The sequence below is a fragment of the Leiobunum rupestre genome, chromosome 6 (genome assembly GCF_980474605.1).
Source record: "Leiobunum rupestre chromosome 6, qqLeiRupe1.1.hap1, whole genome shotgun sequence".
Taxonomy (NCBI): domain Eukaryota; kingdom Metazoa; phylum Arthropoda; class Arachnida; order Opiliones; family Sclerosomatidae; genus Leiobunum; species Leiobunum rupestre.
The window spans coordinates 51,329,765-51,351,936 of NC_143389.1; the positions used below are offsets into that span (position 1 = coordinate 51,329,765).

At 37.8% G+C, this 22,172-nt stretch overlaps 1 protein-coding gene and 2 non-coding genes across 7 annotated transcripts in view; 1 reads left to right on the forward strand and 2 right to left on the reverse strand.

Annotated features, from left to right (window-relative positions):
* LOC149941430 (uncharacterized) overlaps nucleotides 1–10,272 on the forward strand; it is a 53,972-nt gene extending 43,700 nt beyond the window's left edge. For 2 of the 5 annotated variants that reach the window (XM_090178379.1, XM_090178381.1), the window contains exons 2-4: nucleotides 923–1,030; nucleotides 1,955–2,194; nucleotides 9,293–10,272. In XM_090178379.1, coding sequence (XP_090034505.1) covers nucleotides 1,980–2,194; nucleotides 9,293–9,491 — 414 coding nt within the window. In that variant the 5' untranslated portion in view covers nucleotides 923–1,030; nucleotides 1,955–1,979 and the 3' untranslated portion in view covers nucleotides 9,492–10,272. The remainder of the gene's footprint in view (nucleotides 1–922; nucleotides 1,031–1,954; nucleotides 2,195–9,292) is intronic. The other 3 variants (XR_016481269.1, XM_090178382.1, XM_090178380.1) reach the window with 3 other exon arrangements.
* A 697-nt stretch (nucleotides 10,273–10,969) lies between these two features.
* On the reverse strand, nucleotides 10,970–11,053 carry TRNAL-CAG (transfer RNA leucine (anticodon CAG)). Its single transcript has one exon. It is a non-coding gene; the product is annotated as a tRNA-Leu (tRNA).
* A 112-nt stretch (nucleotides 11,054–11,165) lies between these two features.
* On the reverse strand, nucleotides 11,166–11,249 carry TRNAL-CAG (transfer RNA leucine (anticodon CAG)). The gene has a single exon. It is a non-coding gene; the product is annotated as a tRNA-Leu (tRNA).
* Nucleotides 11,250–22,172: the final 10,923 nt, after the last annotated feature.

The following is a 22,172-nucleotide window of genomic DNA, read 5'->3' on the forward strand; positions in this document are numbered from 1 at the left end:
TTTACGCTCAGATATCAGAGTATCTACATTTACGCTCCGATATCAGATTATCTACATTTACTCTCCGATATCAGAGTATCTACATTTACGCTCCGATATCAGATTATCTACATTTGCGTTCAGATATCAGAATATCTATATTTACGCTCAGATATCAGATTATCTACATTCAATCTCAGATATCAGATTATCTACATTTACGCTCCGATATCAGATTATCTACTTTTGCGTTCAGATATCAGATTATCTACATTTGCGTTCAGATATCAGATTATCTATATTTACGCTCAGATATCAGATTATCTACATTTAATCTCAGATATCAGATTATCTACATTTAATCTCAGATATCAGATTATCTCCATTTACTCTCCGATATCAGAGTATCTACATTTACGCTCCGATATCAGATTATCTACATTTGCGTTCAGATATCAGATTATCTATATTTACGCTCAGATATCAGATTATCTACATTCAATCTCAGATATCAGATTATCTACATTCAATCTCAGATATCAGATTATCTACATTTGCGTTCAGATATCAGTTTATCTATATTTTCACTCAGATATCAGATTATCTACATTTGCGTTCAGATATCAGATTATCTATATTTACGCTCAGATATCAGATTATCTATATTTACGCTCAGATATCAGATTATCTATATTTACGCTCAGATATCAGATTATCTATATTTACGCTCAGATATCAGATTATCTACATTTAATCTCAGATATCAGATTGCTCACGAGCCACGTTGTGGGATAGATACGAGTGAACGCGGTTACGGGGACAGCGCAAGCTACCAAAGTAGCCGCGTTAGTCCTTTTATAAAACACTCAATTCACTAGCTTAATACCAATTTGAAAAAAGGCCAAAGTAAATGGTAAAAGTGAAACATTTATTTCTTTTCCAGCGTACGTCCCGAAGGCAGCCTTTAGAAACGACGATTGGGGATATAAATGGAATCATTGGACTTTTTGGAAATCCGAATGCGAAATCGTAGATCGGTACCCGAGACAAAGTAAGACTATTTTATTGTATATCGGCGAAAGCATAGAAAATAAAAAAAGGTTTCCCGGGCCATTATTAAAGTTCGCTTTCGGGAAAATGTCCTCCGTGAAAAATGCAATTTTTGGAACGGAATTTTGTTATTATATTTTATAGACTTTTTTCCTTTCATAAGTGGGCTTTATTTTACGAGTGACGGGAATAAGGTACGAAGTAGCTACGAACGCCGATATTATTTCGCGCGAAGAACATTCCAAGCCGTTGTTGTTCTTGATGAAGCTACGTACGTTTAGTTCCTAAAGTATAAATCCGAAATGTCTCTTATTTTTAGTTTGGTACGTTAAAATCCTAAATAAACCTCTTTATGATTGATATAAAGAAGACGGAAAGAACTGCATTACGTTCCGTAATCCGCGGCTCGTCCTGCCACGGAAAAATGTCGTTAAAGAACAAACGCTTCTCTCAAAGGAGGTTGCCAAATAATACGAGGGACAGAGCGCACTTATATAATTCGGGTCTTTTCTTAACTCGCAAAGTATCTTTATCTGGGTGTAGTCAATTTGTATAGACCTACCTAAGAATATAAAAAATTCGAAATAACTTCGTGAATATTTGAAACGTGCCTCTCGTATACCGGAGTTGTTTATCGGGCGATTTCTAAGTGAATAGGTGAAATACGCGTTCTAAAAGGCGGACTTCGATTAAACTGGGAGCTTAAAATAAACTATTTACGGAGGGAGGGTTTGCATTATCTTCTTTCGATCGTTAAAATGTGTAACATTCCTCAAAGTTACTCGCTTTTAGAATCTCGCTTTTGGAATCTGCGTCGCTCTCTTTTTGAAAAATAATTTTCTCGACTAATCTCTCAAATCTTTTCTCTCTCTTTTTGCTCTTTCCGTTGGTCCTTTTCTTTCGCGCGATTTGTTCGTCGTGGCAGTAGCGTCGTCTGGCGTTGATCCAAGATGGAGGCGGCGGCCGTGGTGGCCGAATTCGAGCGTCAAAGGGCACCCTCCTCGCCGTGCAACGCCTCGAGCAGCACGATTTCGCCGGGACACCAGGCGATCCTCGAAGCCCACGCGCAGAGCCACTCCAACGCCATCATCTACGTGGCGGTGGTTCTTCTCATCTACGTCGTCGCCTTACTCATTGTAACCTTACAATACGTGCGAAGCGAAAGGTTCGCTCTATCTTTCTACTCCCTACCCTTCTCCTTACTCCCTACCCTTCTCCTTACTCCCCTCTAAGTTGGCCTCGTTTTATTATTATTAACGGGCTTCATTCTCTCATTTCTTCACCTTTACTCGCCTTTATGACCTCTCGTAGGTAAACGGCTACCGCAATGTCGTTGCGTTACGCCATCTTCCGCCTGTTATTTGAAGTTAAGGTTACCAAGACGCTTATACTCTCGCTGCAAGTTGCCGGCTTTATTACGTGGACCGTAAAGAGAAAATGCAATTTTGTTTATGAGTTTTGGCTGGGTTTTTTTCTTAGAGCCCCTGGGATCCGGGGTTTGCCTAGTTCCCCAGCCACCCAATGGAGCTTGTATACTTTGCGGGTACTTTAACTTCTAAGTCCTAGAGTCTTCTCCGCGAATGGAGCTAAGTTTCTAATTATTGTACTTTACCCGCATTAGCATCTTAAATTTATATCCAAGTCCTTCAACTAATTTTAGTTTTACATTGTTTTGTTTAATAAAAATAATCAGCTAAGCTAATAATACTCAATGTCTTTAAATCCGGTTGTAGGGTGGTATCATTCCCTTCGTGGCAACAGCTCCCTACACTCACTATTACCGATAGCCCCAACAAGTTTTATTGGAAAGGGGAAACCAAAGAACGCCGGAGAAAAAACCATGTAACCCGTGGCGATATTACTTACAAACTCAACGCGGAAGGAGTTGTTCCGAGTTTTTACCCAGTCACACCTAGGAGCAACAAACACCAGGAGAACGCAGCTAGCCTTTAAACACGCTAACGCAGTGTTGCGTACAAATTTTATTGGACGAGCCTTTACGCTGAACGAAGACAATTTCCGAATTTTCCCTTTCCAATGGCAGTAGGCGCTAAAGAGTTAAACAAATGAAAACTGTACACAAGAAGATGCACGACTTTTGACGGGTTGTGTTCTCCTTGTGTGGGGTTCTGTGTTTGTTGCTCCTAAGTGCCGCAACCTGGGATCGAACCCGGCTCCTCTCGCTGTTAGGCTAACGAAAGTGCGAACCACTCCGCCACCCTATTCTAGTAACACGTAACAAGATTTAGGCATTTTTATCTAATTTCACAACAGCAGACGCTAGACCACAGGCGCTACCTCGGAACAGCAGTCTGCCGCGAATAGCGTTATCCTATTGGACTACTCTCGAGCGCTCAGATCTGCTCCGATCAAGTTTCGCGTGCTCTCGGGTGCTCCGAGATCGCCCAAAACCGATCTACCGATTTCGACAGAACAACGAATCGAGATCGGAGCAAATTTTTATGTGTTCCTTTATTTGATATTTTGGCAAAATGGCAGATCATGACGCGAAAATTCAAATTACCAGCAGATGAAAAAAAATAAAGCGCGGGAATATGTTCATGGAAGTTCCATTTGCGGTTTTACTCTAGTCGATCGGGGTGAGATCTATGACGTCAGAGACAGATTCGGAGCGAATATCGAGCAGTCAAATGGAAAACGCACGAAATCGTTTGAATTTTTAAGGTGGAGCTACATAATCACATGTTTTGAGAATCGGGAAGGTTTGCCTGAGTCACGTGACGGAAGGGGAGGAGCAACGGTGTATTCACCGAATACATTATTACGTTTGTCTGCGCGACACTACCTTTACCTTAAGAGGTATATCATGCTTATTTACCCGCTTTTATACCCTAACATGGCGGCGCATTTTCAAGCGTAAAATGAATTTTAAGATCCACCAATTAGCAGAAGTATCCCCAATTATTGTAACTTATATTTGTATGATATGATAAGAAGTTAGCGGGAAAAAACCCTTTCCTACTACTGAGATTGTGCAGTCTTGTACATAAATATTAATAAATATAAAACACAATAGAATGAGAGCTTTTAATTACTTAAGAAGCCGCTGTGGCCGTTGATCGGTGTTTACGCAATGTGATTTCTGGCCAGTGCTCTGAATGCCAAAGTGAAGAAATTCAACCAAGCGTGGGTCATCTAATTAGTGACGCGCGTGAATGGAATAACTACTATCATAAGTAACATAATAACAATAAGTATGACAATTAACGAGATTTACAACCAAACTGATTTTCATAGGTATTGCGTAATCAAGATGTTTTCTCAGCACAGAGCCCTCTAGTGTCTAAAATACGCGAGACTTCCGCTAAGCAGAAATATCTGGTTTCCGATAGATAGGCGGAATATTAGGCTAAAATGACAAAAATTAAAAAAGGTTTCTCGGCGCCACGAGCTCATGTTTTTTATCACGCGTGATTCGCACGCGGGCTTCAAAACCAAGTCAAAGCCCCTCGTGAATCCTGAACGTGCTCTCCGATATTAGGCTTAAATTTTTATCAAAACGTAGTCATCCAAAACGGTAAGTCGCGAGTCCAAGTCACAGCTTGAAGAGAGTATCAGTACCAAAAAAAGGTTCGGTTAGAAAATTAGCATTAAAGCAATAGGAAGTGTCATACTTATTATTGTTATGTTACGTATGCTACTATTAAACAAACCACAGCCAAGGGAACGGGCTTGGCAAAATCAGCTATGCAATGGCTCTTCTCATCTACGCCGTCGCCTTACCCAATCCTGCTACCCTCCCTTCTCCCGATCTCGAAACGGCCGTAGGGGCTTCAAAGTTGCAAATTATTCGTTACCGCCTTAATTTTGTTATTAAACGAAGCGCTTACGTTTAAAATACCCAAATTTAAAGAATCGTTGCTTCCCGTTTCGTAGTTAATTAGAAATAATTAGTAGAACGCCAAAACAATTTGCATTTTAGCGTGGTGATTGACGTCATTGACTACACGTTATTTCTCATTGGCCGCTATCCCCAACATGGAGTTTAGGCTTGGATACAAAATGTAGATGCTACTGATTCCGTGGCTGAAACCTAAAAATCTCCTGTAGAACCATGGGATTCTACTACTGAATTTTGTACGCGGGTGCTTACCATAGAAATAGAAATGAGACTAGAACCACTGCGCTATCCGGTACTCTCAAGGAAAACGGGCAAACTAGAAGACTGACATGAGAGTGGAATCACTACTAATCCACGCAGGAGTGCGCCATCTATTAAAAAATAATTGTAACTTTAAATATTTTTAAATAGATGGTGTGCTCCCACAAAGATTACTGGCGATTCCACTCTCATGGCAGCCTTCTAACTCGTACATCTCACCACAATCTAATCTTGCTTCTAGTCTCATTTCTATTTCTAAGGTGCTCACATCGTTTTAAAAATACGCCATATCTACCAAGGATAATTACAGGTATGATCTTGGTAGGATAGTGGGAAAAATATAATCTACCAGATGCAGTGGGGAAAAATCGGAAAAAACCGTAGTCAATGACGTCACAAACTAAGCGCGATAAAATTATCGTTCAAAATAAAATCCGCGGTGGGGCACTGCACTTAAATTTAATTTTAATATGAAATAAACTTAACGACGGTATTTCATCAAGTGAGTTTCATTTTTGGAAACCCATGTTCAAATGAACGAGAAAAATATAAAGTAGTTTAGTTTCTATTCCGAAAATCTTTTTGAAACTTACTCTTTAAGTAATTAAAAGCTTTTATTGTACAAAGGTTGTAGGTTTTTATACTTAATTAACCATTTCCTAAATAAATTGGGAGTTAAGATAAAACAGGCAACCGCTGCAGTGTTTCCACTCGGTCGACTTTATTTTCCTCATTTTCTGAAGTCACTTCCGAATTTCCCTTTGGAAGTTCGGAACAATTAATGGCACCCGGTCTTAATACATCCTGGCTACGTTCAGTAATTCTTATCGATGACACTGATTAGAAATCGCTGACTGGACGCTTTTTCGCGTTTCCGGTTTGACGTCACACTTCTCATCGAAGTCATCGGCTTGAGGAGTTGGTTTTATCAGTGACGTATTATCGTAAGGATATGTTTTTAAATGAACTGACCTAGGCTTAGCATTATTGTCCAATAAAGCGTCAATCGTGACACCTGTAGTTACTTTTTCAATATAATTGAATTTTTATTTAAACTGATTACGCAAAATCATCATTAGAAAGGACATTAATTAGTTAAAGTATATACTCTTTTTTTTTATCCCAGTTTGCGAACTTCGCAACAAATCGTACAGAATTAGCCTGGTTTTCACTTGACGCCATTCATCGGCGGAAACTTAAAAGTCGGCGGTGGCGTTTTTAACGATTCCGCTCGCTGCCAGCGGTGGAGCATTTTCACTTGGCGATTTTTGTAATAGCATATATTGAATGGTTTCGAATAATTTTAATAACACTCCACATTTAAAGAGCCCTGGCTTAATATAGTATCATGTATGATTTACTTTCAGTTTGGTTGTTTATATAAGTACTGCTGTCTTGCACATTAATTGAATGTTAATTACTATTATTCTAATAATATTTGTTCTTAATAACATGTTATATCTTTATTATTAAAATTAATATTAATATAACAGTAATAATTGCTAAGATGAATTATTCATTGAAAAAACATATAGCAAATTATCCTAGTGTTTAACGGAGAGCCCTGGTAAAACTTCATAATTAATTAATTTAAATATCTAAATAAGAAAAAAGTAATTAACATAACTGTATTTATTTTGAATCGCATTAAATATATTATATAATGGCTATTAATTTGATATACACTAATTAAAGGAGCATTAAATCGCCCAACTCGGCAGAAAAAATAGAAATCAAAATCGCGACACAGAACCGAAAACCGACCGACTTTACGCCCGGGGTCGACGGAAAATATAGCCCATTTTCCGTCGATTGCGAAGTTTTCCGCTCAAAAACCGCCAAGTGAAAACCAGGCTCGCTGCAAATGTGTCAATTGAGCGCTCGATTTTTATGGCGGGTAAAAAGGCATCCAAGTAGTATGTTATATTGCGTGGCGCGGTTTCAATAAGGCATCAAATTGGAAAGCGCATTTCAGGTATAATATTTGAACTGAAATTGGATAGTTCTTGTAGAAAATTAACTCGCCTTCATTGCTCTAAATTCAACGCGAACGTAGATATGATCCAAACACATTTCGAGCGCATTTATTCCTAACGTAAAAATTGTGCTTACAACAATAAATAACGAAAACATAAGTATGACACTTAATATTCTCCCGGTGCAATTTTTTTAACCATAGTCTGTTTCGCCAGTGACCATATTACCTGACATGTTCCGCAAACTCTAGTCTTTGGAAGCGCCAGGTAACAATGGCCGATAAATTGCTGCTATCACATTAACCTGGCGGTCATTTTTTTATTAGAGTTTCTTCATCCGAAACTTCCGATTATGAGATCCCTGCAAACTATCATTAACAGAAATAGTTCAGTGTCATACTCATGATTATTATTATTACGAGGGTACTATGCCCGCCTAACTTAAAAACTCGCTAATTCGTCATTGAATATTTCTAGAAAACGATAATTCTCACCGACCACTAGTCTATTGGATAGTCATTGGTTTATAGTAGGCAAACGGGCCTAGAAACAGAGATTCAACCAGCTATTTCCACGAGCTTTTCGGTTTCCCCATCCAAAAAAATCTGGTTGAGGTTAAGGTAATAGGTGTTTTTACAAAAGATCGGTGGTCACGTGTTTTCAGTAAGTTTGCGTCACTACGGTCAAAATGAAATCTCTAAGTTGGCCGATAATTTAGTGTCGTCCGCTATTTAAGACAAGGCTTACCTGTCGTTTAGTTTAACACTAGTTCTAACTGCTATAGAAGATTATTTATTTTTGCTGAGTATTTTATATCTTTCAAGGTTAGTAAATAAAAAATAACTAAAACCAGACTACCTTATAATAAACATAACACATAAAAGGATATTTTTAATACAACCCTAGCCTTTATTTATCTATTTGTAACGCTGTTAATATTTAACACTAAAATTGTGTATACGCGGGCCTTAGTATCAGCAGCCGGATCTTAGCAGACGATGCCTTGCTCAAACATACTGAATTCCCATGAGCCTCTATAGCGAAAATCTTTTGTAGAACCACCTATTGTAGTGTAGGGAGCTGTTAGCTCGCGTGACATGAAGGGATGGCCACCACCCTAAAACGCATTGTAACCCGGCCACCTGGATTAATGGCTTTAAAAGTCGCTTGATGACTTAGGCCTAAGGTGGTGCCAAGGGTATTAGCGTAGCTGATTATTATTATTATTATTATTATTTAACTCAGTCATAAGTACATTTCACGAAACAGAAGCTAAATTCCCCGGCTCTAGGTGATTTTCCCGGTTTCTTTTTCCCTTCTTACTAATTTTTTGGAGATCTCGTTTTGTGGAAATACCGCGTACTTTACCGTCTTCCGCCGTAGACTGAACTATCAGATAATCGACATATTCGAAAAATATCACTAGGGATTTAAAGAAAAGCTTTTAGTTCGGGAATCTCCATTACTGAATTAGGTCATCTTTGAAATTATACTATAATGTAATTCCCTCTAAAAGTCGGTATATATTTGATTAACCATCCAATTTTTATTTCGCGTATAGATTTTTTTAAGGAGTAGAAGATCCTAAACATTGCTGCAGCTTGTAAAGGCTTTGTGCCCCCAGGGAGAACCGTCTTTATGGCGATTATAGGTTTTAGTAAAACCCAAAAGTAGCCCACCCTCTTTTCTATATAAAAAAACGTTTTTTTAAAGAACGTACTTTTTACTTTCCTTTGAAAAGTACGCTTCTGTTTAAACGGCTTGTTCTACAAGCTCTTTATATAAACTTATAAAGTGCGCTTCCTATCGGTCCTTTTCCATCTCGGATGTCTACTCGGGCCTTTAAACCCTAAAACGTTTCACGTTCGAGAGTATAAAATTCAATTTGAGAGCTCCGCAACGTTGTCAAGTGGAATGGCGGTACATTGCTGCCAGACATTGATTCCAAGGAACTCCTCTTACTCGTGATTCATCACTCCCTCCCTCCCTCCCTCCCTCCCCGTTATATATAAAACGAGGCTTAGCTAGTGCGAATTGCAGAGTGGACAGGCCGATTTTGTATTCCCAAGCTCCCGGTGTAGATGTTTATATTTTCGTAAACCGCGTACTGTTGAAGTTTTATTTTCTACATTGTATGTTTTCGTTTCCGGATGACGTTGTTCAGGTCCGCTGTCCACAGAGGCAGTATTTACCAGAGCTATCACAAGAGAGATCGTACAAGTTCGAAAAAACGGTACGCGCCGCCGGCGCCATCTGGCGAGAGCCCGCAGTCTCCGGAGAAAAATCCCAATTCGAACATTGCCACGCTGATCGGGCCGCCTTCGTGTAAAATCGATAAGATTGACGATGAGTGTATGGTATGACCTACGCTTTCAGCTTTGACCTTATTTTTATTAGGGTGACAAACGCTAAAGCCGTTGTGTTTCGGGGGAATCCAACCGCGACGGAACTGACCATAGGTTGTGACCGAATATCAGCTGCTAACCGGAATCCTGATCCGAATTGCTAAACACCTAAGTTGGTAATGGCGAGTTAACGCGTTTTGCGTTAAGGAGACCGTTTTACAGGTCACTCTTGGCTAAGCTAACTTTGTAACAGGTGGCACGGCTCTCCGCGCTTAAATGTGTTTGTATTTTGTATAAAGTCTCGACCGTTCTAGCACTTACGCGCTCTTCTGGCTTTTCTTCTACACTCGGAAGAGCCTCGTCTGATGATAAGACTGTCTAATGTCCATCAGAAATTGCACTCTTTTCAGATCCGCAGTAAATTAGCTTATCTGGAAACCTTTGGACTACGTTGTATGTTACAATTAACAGGGTGACCACACCTATATTTTATCATTTTTCGTATATTTTCCATATCTTACTAAAACTTCCCATAATTATAGTTTTTTCCCGGATTTTTTTTAAAACTTGCCATTACGATTTTAAACTATAGATAGCAATCAAAAACTACGCAGAATTATGCTACATTTTCGACCTTTTCAGAAATTTATTAATTTTATAAATATTTATTTATTTCCAAAAGAAATTTTGTAAATTAACTATTTTTCTTTATTTATTTTTTGTTATATTTTGAGGGATTTCCCGTGGTCATCCTGAATTAAATGTATATCTAATTTACGATCGAAGGTTGGTGAATGACTTGTCTTAAATCTATTTAAAAACTGTTTGTGTTATATATGCATATTGTTTACATGTTGTTGGAAATAAATATACATTGATATACTCTACTTCTATAAGAAAATATGCGCAAAGATGTATTTTCGAAATTCTATGGGAAAAGATTTTAAGACTTTGTTCGATTTAAAACCAAAATACTTATAATAATAAATTTTGTACTTCGAAAGTTTCACTTTACAAAGTGTGTTCGATATTTAATTTATTAAAATTACGTCAGATGAAATTATGCTTTTAATAAAACACGCAAAATACTGATTATATTTCATATAAAAATCCTTCCTCAGGAAATATCTCGTTTGAAAAATGCGCGGTTTATTGATTGGCGCGAGAATCTAACAACGTGCTGCCATCTGGCCACGGTTTCTAATACTAACATTTTTAGTTGAATATTGGTTAGGATAAATTCATTTCGGTTATTCTTAATCTGATTGGGACAAAATTGCGTTATTATTCTGTAATTAATAATATATATTCTGTAAATATTATTTAATAATTATAATTTTTCTTGAAGTTTTCGGAAAAAATCAAGGATTTTATTTACATTAACGTTTAGATTTAAGCTTTAAAATACTGTATAAAAAAATTTAAAGACCTATTTTATGAATTTAAAATATGAAAACCAAATTATACTAGAAAATAATGAAAAAGTAAAAACTTTGTGTCAGAAGTGGGATTCGAACCCACGCCTGGAGAACCAGACTGCGACCTGAACGCAGCGCCTTAGACCGCTCGGCCATCCTGACGGGTACTGGAGTTCGCAATTTCTATATATCTACTGATTTATAATACTTATGATCAGTAAACATTTCCGTACGGAAAACTTTGGAGATAGGATGTTCAAAAGATTCATCTTATTGTCAGAAGTGGGATTCGAACCCACGCCTGGAGAACCAGACTGCGACCTGAACGCAGCGCCTTAGACCGCTCGGCCATCCTGACTGATAACTCATTGTCAAAGATTATTTATTTATTGGATATCTCTAACTTATAAAGGAATATAATATATATATTCTATAATATAATATATTGGAAATATTGTTCGGAGAAGAGCTCCTAAGTTAAAATTTTATTAAAAATTAAATGAAACAATGATAGCAATCTTTTAAAAATGGACTAATTTATGTAAATCCTGTAATTTAATTTTTTAGGCTATTATTCCAAGACTGTCTTACTCGTTGCAAATTTAAGGAACATTTCAAAGGTGGGTTATGTTTGTTTCTAGTGTTGTTAATTTTCCAGATTTTTTCCGCAAATCGGAAAAATAAAAAATTTAAACATAAATTACTTTTTAAGGATTTTTAATGTTTTTAACTTTTTATTGATATAAAATGTCTAATATCAGTAAACATACTACAAAACATTAATAGTGTTACATTGTTAACCAGTTTAAACTAGTCTAGAGGTTTAGTTTTACTTTTAGACTAGAATAAAGGAGGCGAATATGCCGCTTTATTTTCCGAGCGGGAAATTTTTCGACTTACACCATTTGTTTCCGTCAAACTGAAAAAAGTTTTTAAAAACAGGAAATAAAGAAGAGATATTCATATTTAGGGTTTTCGGTCTGCATACAGCAGGGTCGTCGCTATGAAAAACCTTTAATGGCAATAAGCCCTACCTACAAATTATTGTCTAATAGAATAAATAATAAAAATCTAACACTATAACTAAAAAATTGCCCTACCAAAGGTTTTGGGCTGGCGACGGCCTTAGCATACAGATTACATCATTACATGGTTCAAGGTTAACAAGGCCACGAGCGAGGGGGGGGGGGGATGGTTAATTTGTTTTCAAACGAAGAAAACTGGCAGCCTTGTTATTAACTTGTATATGGTATCTGGGCGTAAGAGTAGAATCCCTGTGATTAATTAGACCATGCAAATATACAGCCGTTATTCACTATTTGAGCTTTGGTCGTCCATCTAGGTCGTAAAAACGAAACCCGTAACTTCGCAGGCGACTTTCTTTGAGAGTGCCTCTTTGTTTTCAAATGACACTTTCTAAATCTGGCAGCCTTGCCTGCCTTCCGGCCTGTATCTCCATACCGAAAATGGCCGACGATTAGGCCGCCGAAAATATTTTACTAAACTGATCGGCGGCGTTTTTGACCGTTATTTTGAATTATGGACTAAGACTCTTGTTGAGACCTTTCGTAACAAAAGTGGGGTCTCTCTCAATAACGATACTTTACGCATACCTTCTGCGTGAGAAACAATAACAGCTATTTTCCTCAACGGAATACTCTAGCCATGGCTGATCTGTATAATACGTTTCCTCGAATGACCTATCTTTATCCTTGAACTTGGTTTTAGGGTATTCTGAAAGTATGGCTTGAGTTATGGTTTTGACAAACCAAGGTCGTTTGCGGTTGCTTTAGGCTATTCCTCTGGGTGTTTGGACGAATTCTGGACAACTGACGGAATGATAACGTTGTGGTTATTTCCATTACCACTAGCAGCTTGAACTAGTTCTAAATCATCTCGAAATGTAGTTTGGGCTTTATTTCTTTGTATTTTTTCCACAAACTGTGATGATATTTTTGGGATTAACTAGAGTTAATAAATAATAAATCAAATAAGCCTAGGCATATGCATTTAGTTGTGAAGAAAAGTAGGAATGTGGGAAAGGTCGCCAAAATCCGCTCCTGGCCAGCTGGGTTTTTACTCGATAATTTCCCCCCCCCCCCCCCCCCGCTTCAACAATAGAACGCAGCAGATAGTTCTTTGGTATATATTTTTAGAAATGGCTCGGTAGGTCAGGGAAATATCGCGAAGGTAGTGACGTAGTTGGTGACGTACTTAAATGAAAGTGTCGGTTAAGAGTGGTGATACCTTGAGGCCCTCCTATAAAAGGGACCAAAAGGGCGCGAAACAGTGATGTTCCAAGCGGTACATTTGTACTTTTTTAATACATTTTTGATTTTGAAGTACAAAAATACATTTGGAGATTTTTAATACGTATTTAGTACATTTTGTAAATTTATGATACCAAAGTAAACTTTTAGATACGTATTTAGTACATTTTGAAAATATATGAAACGAAAATACATTTTTATATTTTTGACATATATTTAGTACATTTTTTTTAATTTGGGGGATTGTTTTAAATTTAACCATCACAAATTTTCTGCTTATCTCCGAATTTCCATTGTAAACCCCCGCTCTCCCACCCTCCCCACCTCAGCCACCTGTATAGATAGGGAAATTCCGCTCATAGCTCGGACTTACTGGAATACTGGTTTTCAAGGGCAGCTGCGTTTTAAAGGCAGTTAATATTTCGGACTTCTTCTTTTGACCGTTCATCAGTATCAATAGGGGGGGGGGGTCAACCCCTTTTGCAGACATAGAGCAGCTTTAAATGCAAGAAGTTAATAGTGAAATCTACTTGGCCGCTCTGAATCACTCGCGGGGTAACAGGTGTACATTTGTTTTGTGTACTTACTATTTTACTGTTTCTTTTCGGGTTTTCACCACACTATAGAGGGGGTGGGTTTTAGGAGACTTTGGACAGTTGAGCTTATCAAAATCAAGGAAACTGTAAACAAGTTTTTGAAAATATGCAAAAAAAATTTAAGTCCACATTTTTGTTTCCACTCATTTCTTGTATTTACAATTTTCGCGTCCATTATCTAATTTTGTGTAATGTAACATCTGAGCTCTACCTACGAACATCTGCGTTATTAAAGTTTGTTCTTTTATTATAGCTTATGTAACATAATTACTGATAAGTACATAGAAATCTCATAGGTAACTAGAATGCTGCCGCCTACGGCCGAGCTTGACGCCAGTTCGCCTTGAACCTTCAGCCAATGAGAGGCCGTAGAGTGGTTCCGCCAAGGAGGATACTAATCCTCCTTGGTTCCGCATTCTCTCTGGTGGCATTAAATTCTTGGCAGAACCACTCTTTGAGCTCTGATTGGCTGAGATCTGGCTATCGTCTGCCACGGCGTTTGGTCCATTTGCCAGTTACACGGCAGCATTCTAGTTACCTATGAGATTTCTATGGATAAGTATCCCTCTCAAAAATACAGAAATGCTTATAATCCTTGCGCTATTGAAAAGGTTACCATGGAAATGAAATCATGTGATCGCGAGGCACGAGCTAAACTTGACATGGGACAAAGCCAGAAACGCGCGAGGAATTCTCACTAACTTCCGTATCCAATCGGTAAAGTTGATGACGCGTATTTCGTCACGGAGTTGTAAGTGACGTAATTTACGTCATATTACGTGAACAAGGTTTCATTAACGAAAATGCTTTTATGGCATCCTTATGAGTGATTATGTTACATATGATCATAGCAATAAGAAAAGTGAAAAACTAGAAACGTTTTGAAATTTCCCGCGCTTTTTGGTAATAAAACTCATAGAGGGCGCGCGCCGCTCAGCTTATAAACGAAAAGTACACTCTGTTTGAAAAGTCTTCGACAGCTGAAATTTTTGCCCTCTTTTTAATTCTGCTAGAAAACTATAATAGATAGCTCGATGAAACCAATTGCAACTTTTATTTATTTTCCAATATCTTTCGTTATTTATCGGTTTCGTCCGCCAAAAATTAATAGTTTGGCGGGAACCGTCGAAACTCATTTTTGACAACTGTTTAAATATTGGTTCTACGGCACTGACTCGCGCGTTTTTGAATTCACAATGGTCGGTTCATATTTAGAAAGTGGAAACATTATCCCTCTACAACCAACGGTTGAGAAGTTATCGCGTTTCCAAATTGTCATCGAAGTTGCGTTATTTATAATCGCTTGATGAATTTTAGGTGTTTCCTAGTTTCGAGGAAAGTTTGGAAACGCTATAACTTCTCAACCGTTGGTTGTAGAGGGATAATTTTTCCACTTTCTAAATATGAATCGACCATTGTGAATTCAAAAACGCACGAGTCAGTGCCGTAGAACCAATATTTAAAAAGTTGTCAAAAATGAGTTTTGACGGTTCCCGCCAAACTATTAATTTTTGGCGGACGAAACCAATAAATAACGAAAGATATTGGAAAATAAATAAAAGTTGCAATTGGTTTCATCGAACTATCTATTATAGTTTTTTAGCAGAATTAAAAAGAGGGCAAAAATTTCAGCTGTCGAAGACTTTTCAAACAGAGTGTACATTTTATCCTCCAAAAGTACATTTTGACATAGGTGGAAAGTACATTCCTAAATCGCGGTGGAACATCACTGGCGCGAAACAAATCAAACAATATACTCGTACTTTGGACAAGCTACAGGAAACTACGTCCGTCGTCAGAGGTCAGAAACTCTGCTCGTCACAGTCGTGAAACTTTAGTTAACCATAGCTAAAACCAGTCGACCGTACAATGTAGCTACGCTCTCCGTGGAAGTCTGCCGATCAAGTCGTCCGTACACTCCGCTGGACCAACCGGACCTCGCCGTCATTGGACGCCGGAGCCGATGCTCAATGAGCTAACGTAGATAAGTACAATCGTCATTAAGCCATTCGTTGGCACCGAACTTCGTCGTTCGTCATACTTAATTGAGGACTTCGTCTCCGTACCAACCGCGCATAGTGCTAAATAGTGGGGCACCCCCGTGTTGTAATTTAACCACCAGAAATCGTGCGTTTAGTTAATCGTCACCACCAAGCCATTTATTAAGTTACTTTTGTTTACGAAATTGTATTAGTGTTTACTAGTTTTAATTAATATTGTAATCTAAAGTGTTTAATTAGTATTTAAGTTAGCTGCATAATAATGATAGGGAAATTGGACACCTAGCTTAGTAGGGTTTAATCTTAATTGTGTGTAAATAATTAACGTGTGTTAAATATTAAATATCTTATCTTAGTTCTGAATCTCTTTCGTTCTAATTTCCCTTAATAACTATTCATTTCACTAGAACTAACTATTAACGTTATCGACTACGCTGGTCAGAGGGTAGTATTGGCCTTCTTACCAGGAAAACGTTACAAAACTTATCCATACTTGTATTAACAATGACTTGATTAATCTCATGCGAGCCAATAGCGACGTGACGCAGATAAAATCCTATTATACTTAACAATAATTATTGTTTTATTTTATAGAATAACCTATTGTTGTAATGCAACGGTTGAAATTGGAGACGCAATTTTTATATATCCAACATACGCCGGTGAGTTACGATCGATAAGCGGAATCTCAGAGTACTTACGCGTCGCTTCATCCGTCAGTTTGATTTTACCGCCTGAAATCCTGCGATGTCCTCTTCTTCTGCCAAGAACAATCCTCGTGCTATTTTTGTCTCGGAGTAGGCTTAATTTAATTTAATTTTGGCACACCGGGGGCGCGTCAAAATTCTAAGAACTCTTTCCTTGATAGTGAGAATTCTCACTTCTCAAAATTTTTACGGTCCGTCTCACAGGAGGTGACGTAATCTCTTCTCACGAGCTCTCTTGAGAAAAAAGGGGGGATAATATAAATAAAAATGGCAGCTAATATTCTAATCAGTTTACTTGATGCTGAAGAAAATAAACATTATGATATTTTTGTGGAGAAAACCGAATTTTAAGTTAATTGATAATGAAATATTTCCTTTAAAATTATAAATAAAATGTTTTCTTCCTTAAAATAATATTTATTGTCAAAGGCTTAGATTACAACGTTCGTGGCATTCTCGTAAGTCGCCATCTTTAGAAGAATCTTTTTACTTTTGACGCTTTTTAGCGAGATCTCACGGGGAGAAAAATTCACACGAAGAACTCTTCTCAAGAGAAGAATTCCTTCTTACAATTTTGACACGCCCCAGGCTAATTCATTTATTTAGGGTGCAAAATATTGCGAAAGCTGAATTGCCAAGTGAGGGTATACAAACGCCGGGCCGGCGTTAGGGGGGTGGGAGGTAAGCGGGGCAAAGGTACCCCGGGCCCGGGCCTCCGAAAGGAGTTCGCCGACCCGGGTGCTTAACTAAAATTTTCTGACTATTTCCAAAAAAAAAATTTTGGAGTAAAAAAATTTGGGGGGCTACCCGAGGCCTGAGAACGCTTACCTGGTGCCCGAAATTCCTAGCACCGGCCCTGTACAAGCGTAAGTCTACATTATTCTTCCAGAAGTATACAGCTTCTTATCAGACCCGACATGAGAGAGGGGAAGCCAGTATAAATTATCGGGGCCCGGGATTGAATAAAAGATGTATACTTCTCCCGGGCTTCTGTCCGAAAACGTCTATAACTATCTGCTGTAATAACGGTTCCCTTTGGGCCCCGGAATTTATATTTTACCGAGGCCCGGGCCCGCTCTCGGCGATAGTCTTCATACGTCATTTTTTAAAGCACGTATCATGGTCGAATTTTCCCCCAGCACGAGAGGGTTAGGGTCAAGGTTCGAGGTTAGCTGATATACCAGGCTAATTTGTTTCTTTTTAGGGGGAAGACCCAACATCCCCCCTCTTTGACGTGGTTTTGATTTAACAAAATATTACCACCTTTTCGTAAAACCTTTGCATTTTACATTTCTGGCAATACTGCTGGTTAAACCAGAGACAATTTTCTTTTTGATAAATATTTGATGAAAAGTCATACTTACATGGAATTATGTATTATCTTATGATAAACATAATCAGTAGAAATTTTATCAAAGCATAGTTAATTTTATGCTTACCAAGAACGTATTTATGTCCCTAGAACCTTGAACCGAGGCAATGCTCTTATGCTTAAACATTCAGAATGACGACATCTTGAAATGTGCTGGTATATAGCGCTATCTGGGAAGCTATACTGTAATTTTTGTAGTTGTCGAACTCGAAAGAGAATCGATCTCGATCGAGATGTGGTATTCTGAGATGTCGATTTTCGACTTCGAGTAGTTTTTTTTATAAAATAACCTTGGCCATCTTGTTGAAATGTTGCCTCCCCGCTTCAGCTGTGGATCCGTTTTCTCTCCCACTAAAGAGCTTATGAACTCATTCTTAGGCATTGGCTGAACTATTCCAGGGCAACATTTCAACAAGTTGGGCGAGCGTAAAGACATTTTATAAAATCAACTGTTGAGAGTCACATGTATGACGCTTTTCCCTTTACTAATGCGCATGCGTTCGGATTTTCAACCAATAAGAAGGCCGCGTTTTATGAAGAAAAGAACAACCAATACTTGAAGTATTTTTTCTTCGTGTAAGTAGATTTAAATACAATGGATAAAATGGGAGAAATAGCCGTGTCTCCCCATCACAACAATTATCGATAATTGAATTTTTGGAGGAAAATGAAAGGCCTAAAACAAGAAAATTTTCAGCTGGTTTTACCAGCAATGATATGGAAAGTTTATGGAACAAACTTGCCCAAACACTTAATAGCGATGAAACAGGACATTGCAAAAGTGTTGATAAATGGAAAAAAGCAAGTTGTTTATTTATTTATTAATAATCTTAAAATAACAATTATTCGTTCATACTCTAGGTCCTTGCTGACTGGAAAAGCAAGACAAAAAATAAGAAATTAAAAATTGTGAAAAATTTCTGAAGGAAATGGAGGTGGAGAAATGTGCACAAACACACTTTCTGATTTAGAAGAAAGGCTTCTGTCAGTTTTTGGCAAAGAATTAACTGAAGGCATAGCAAACGCCCCAGTATTTGGAATTCTTGTAACTTCTTTAATAAGATTAGTAATGTACTAACGAGGGGCTAATCACCACTAAAAATTCTGTACACCGAGTACAGAGAGTACAGCCTTTGGTAGTACAGAGTACGCGTACCCTTTTTAGTACAGTCAAAGCTACAGGCTTGTACACTATGTTAAATAAGTCTTCGGCCGTTGGGATTTTGGCACTTATTTGCGATTATCTGAAAAACTATGAATTATAGCAAGTTGAAACCAATTTTATTTTTAATATTTTACTAATATCTTTCTTACCTATGTCTTGATTTAGCCCGTGATATCAAATGTTTTAAGTTGGTGTTCCTCTTTGAGTTGGTACGAACCAATGGAAAAAAACCTCAGAGCTATTAAAATCTAAATTGATAATAAATTTTAAGTAATTTTCAAAACTAATAATACGTTAAAAATTTCACTCTAGACACTTATCTTAGAATCAACAGGTAGAGAAGAGCTTCTTTGATCTGAAAAAGGCCCACGTAAATCTTCACATAACTCTAAAACTATTGCTTTTTCAAGCCTGTATAATCGCCTAAAATTGAGATTTGATAACTCAAATGCTTTGCCGTCTTAAATTTCTTCTTTGGTCGATTTCAATTGCGATATTTAATATATTTTCGCGAAAAACATTAATAGCTACCTTTTTTCAGCTCGCGAATCTCGCATACCTGCATAGGACGTCTCGGTTATCGAAGTCGAAGTCGACAGCTCCTAACCCCAGGGGCGGATTAACCCTTTCGGCGCCTTTAGGCACAGAAAAATTTGGCGCCCCTTGGCATTGGTCAGCTAAGGAGGGGCGTATCGGCTTATAATAAATAAATATATTTTAGTTTCCCCAAACCTTTTCGGCGTTATTTTGAGTAGGGGCAAGCCAAGTACATGGACAGTGGCTCTTTATCACAGTTTTGGCGCCCCTAGAAAAATGGCGCCCTAGGCACGTGCCTACTTTGCCTAATGGTTAATACGCCCCTGCCTAACCCGTCGAGATCGACTTCGACATCTCTCTCGAAAATCGAGACGAAAAATTCGACAAAGAAGTGAGAGAATACATTTTTTTCCATTTTCGACATCTCCGTTCTTGATCGAGAGATGTCGATCGTCATCTCGCTTCGAAGCTTCCAGAAAAGCCTCCCTGGAGGCTGCAAAACTAGGGTATTTGTCTTATCAGAAGAGAGATCTCGTTCGAGAGAAGTGTCAGTCTAGAAAAGTAAAACATTTCTAGGCAAACCTCGGAAGCGTACGTGGCATCACGACTCAAAATTTAACACCTGTATTACTCCGCCTACCGTTGTAAAAAGTAACAATTGCATTGTGTAAGGATAGTTACCTATACATAGTTTGCATCCCTACGTCATCAATGACGCAGTTCCAAGTATAGATATAAGAACCAAGAATAAATATTTAATTTGAGCAAGAATGAACGGTTCTTTGCCGCCATTTTGCCGGTGTAGATTTCTTAGTAAAACGGGAGGGTTAACAGTTTCAATCGTCTGTTTGCGGATTTTAATTATTTTCAAATGATTAAGAAATTATTTTCACGTTAAAAATGGTTATCTGCCTGGTTAAAAATTGTTCGAGTAGTTCAATTACCAAGGAAGAGCGAAAATTGTTTATTTTATTCGATAGCGAAGGTAATTGTAAAAAGGATGACCGCAAAGGCCTAACTTTGATAAGCTTTGTTAACTTCTTTTCGTAGATATTTCTGTCGTAATTTGATAGAATCTTATCTGGCTTTGTTTAGGGCCCATTTAAAATTTTAAAGCGTAAATCTAATACGTTTTGTAGCTTTGACGAGATTACCAACAAAATGGCTACCTATTTAGTAGCTACGTGCGAAATGGTTTGAATTTTTGATCGCCCTCCCAGTTTCCTTGGAGATCATAGGCCCCTCCCTTCGGTGCAAACTATGAATATATAAACCGTATTTTTCGAATGAAATAGTTTTAAAAATCAACTAGATGTTGTAGTTCCCGGTAACATATTCGTAACAGATTTTTCTATGTACTTTATAAAGATATATTGGGTTACAGAATAGAGTTCCATGCTTTGTATCCGACACGTCATGTTATAATTTATTTTTCTAAAACTTAAAAGTATTAAGCTTGTTTTCCACTAGCGCGCGTCATAATGTTATTTTGTTTACGCGCGTAAAAACGTTTGAACGTTTCAAAGCTGAGAAACGCGTCTTTGCGCGCGCCAGTGGAAAACAAGCTTTATATTTAATATAGAATGTGTATAATAGTATTTTTTTCAATACGTTAAAGCAAGTGTCGGCTCGACGTCAAGTAGCTCTTTTTTCAACAGATGTCGCTATCGTCGACATCAAAACAAGATGCTTAAGGCACATTTTGACCCAAAATGCGATAATTATAGCTACCCCTCACGTTGATTGGATCGTTTGTAAATTGGTCAATAACATACATTACAGCAATTATAAGCAATATTTTTACATGGGATATATACTTTAGGTTAAAGTCCTCAAAATAGTGTATAAGTTGTATAAAACAGGGTGTCCACTAAAAAATGAACCAGGGCGAATATCTCAAAATCTGTTTTAGGTACGAATTTGAAATTTGCATTTCGCATAGAGTGTACAGGGGGAACCCTACTGCGAAAATGTCGATGACCTTGAACCATGTCTTCAAGGTCATTCAAAAACTAACTCGAGAACCATAAGTGTTACAAAGTTGGTTCTAATTAGAAACGTGTTCCACGTGACATTTTATGTACACATAGCTTTGAGTTGATCGGATTTGACCAATAGGAAGCCGATAAATTCTAGATGAAAAGCAAGACGGTCGTTAAGTTGATAACGTGTCGAAAGCGAGGTTCGGGAGCTGATAACTCTAAAGATACTCGTGTTAGAGTACTGAAATTTGCTACACATCCTCATCAGGATTGAGGGTGTTTAGTTTAAAAATTTCCATGACCTTGAACCATGTCTTCAAGGTCATCCAAAAAACAAACGTGAGAACCGTAAGTGTTAGAAATTTGGTTCCAATTAGAAAAGTGTTTCACGTCACATTGTAGGTCTAATTAGCTTTGATTCGATCGAATTTAACCAATAGGAAGTCGAGGAACTGTTTTTCAAAATCACCAAGGTCGTTAAAAAGAAAATTGAAAGAAAACGCACATAACTCGAAACCAATTCGTGTTACATCGAAATTTGCTAGACAAACTTATTATGGTGGGAGTTTTTCAAGTTTGTAAAATTGGATGACCTTGAAGACGTGGAACACTTTTCTAATTGGAACCAACTTTCTAGAGGGTGGGGATGGTT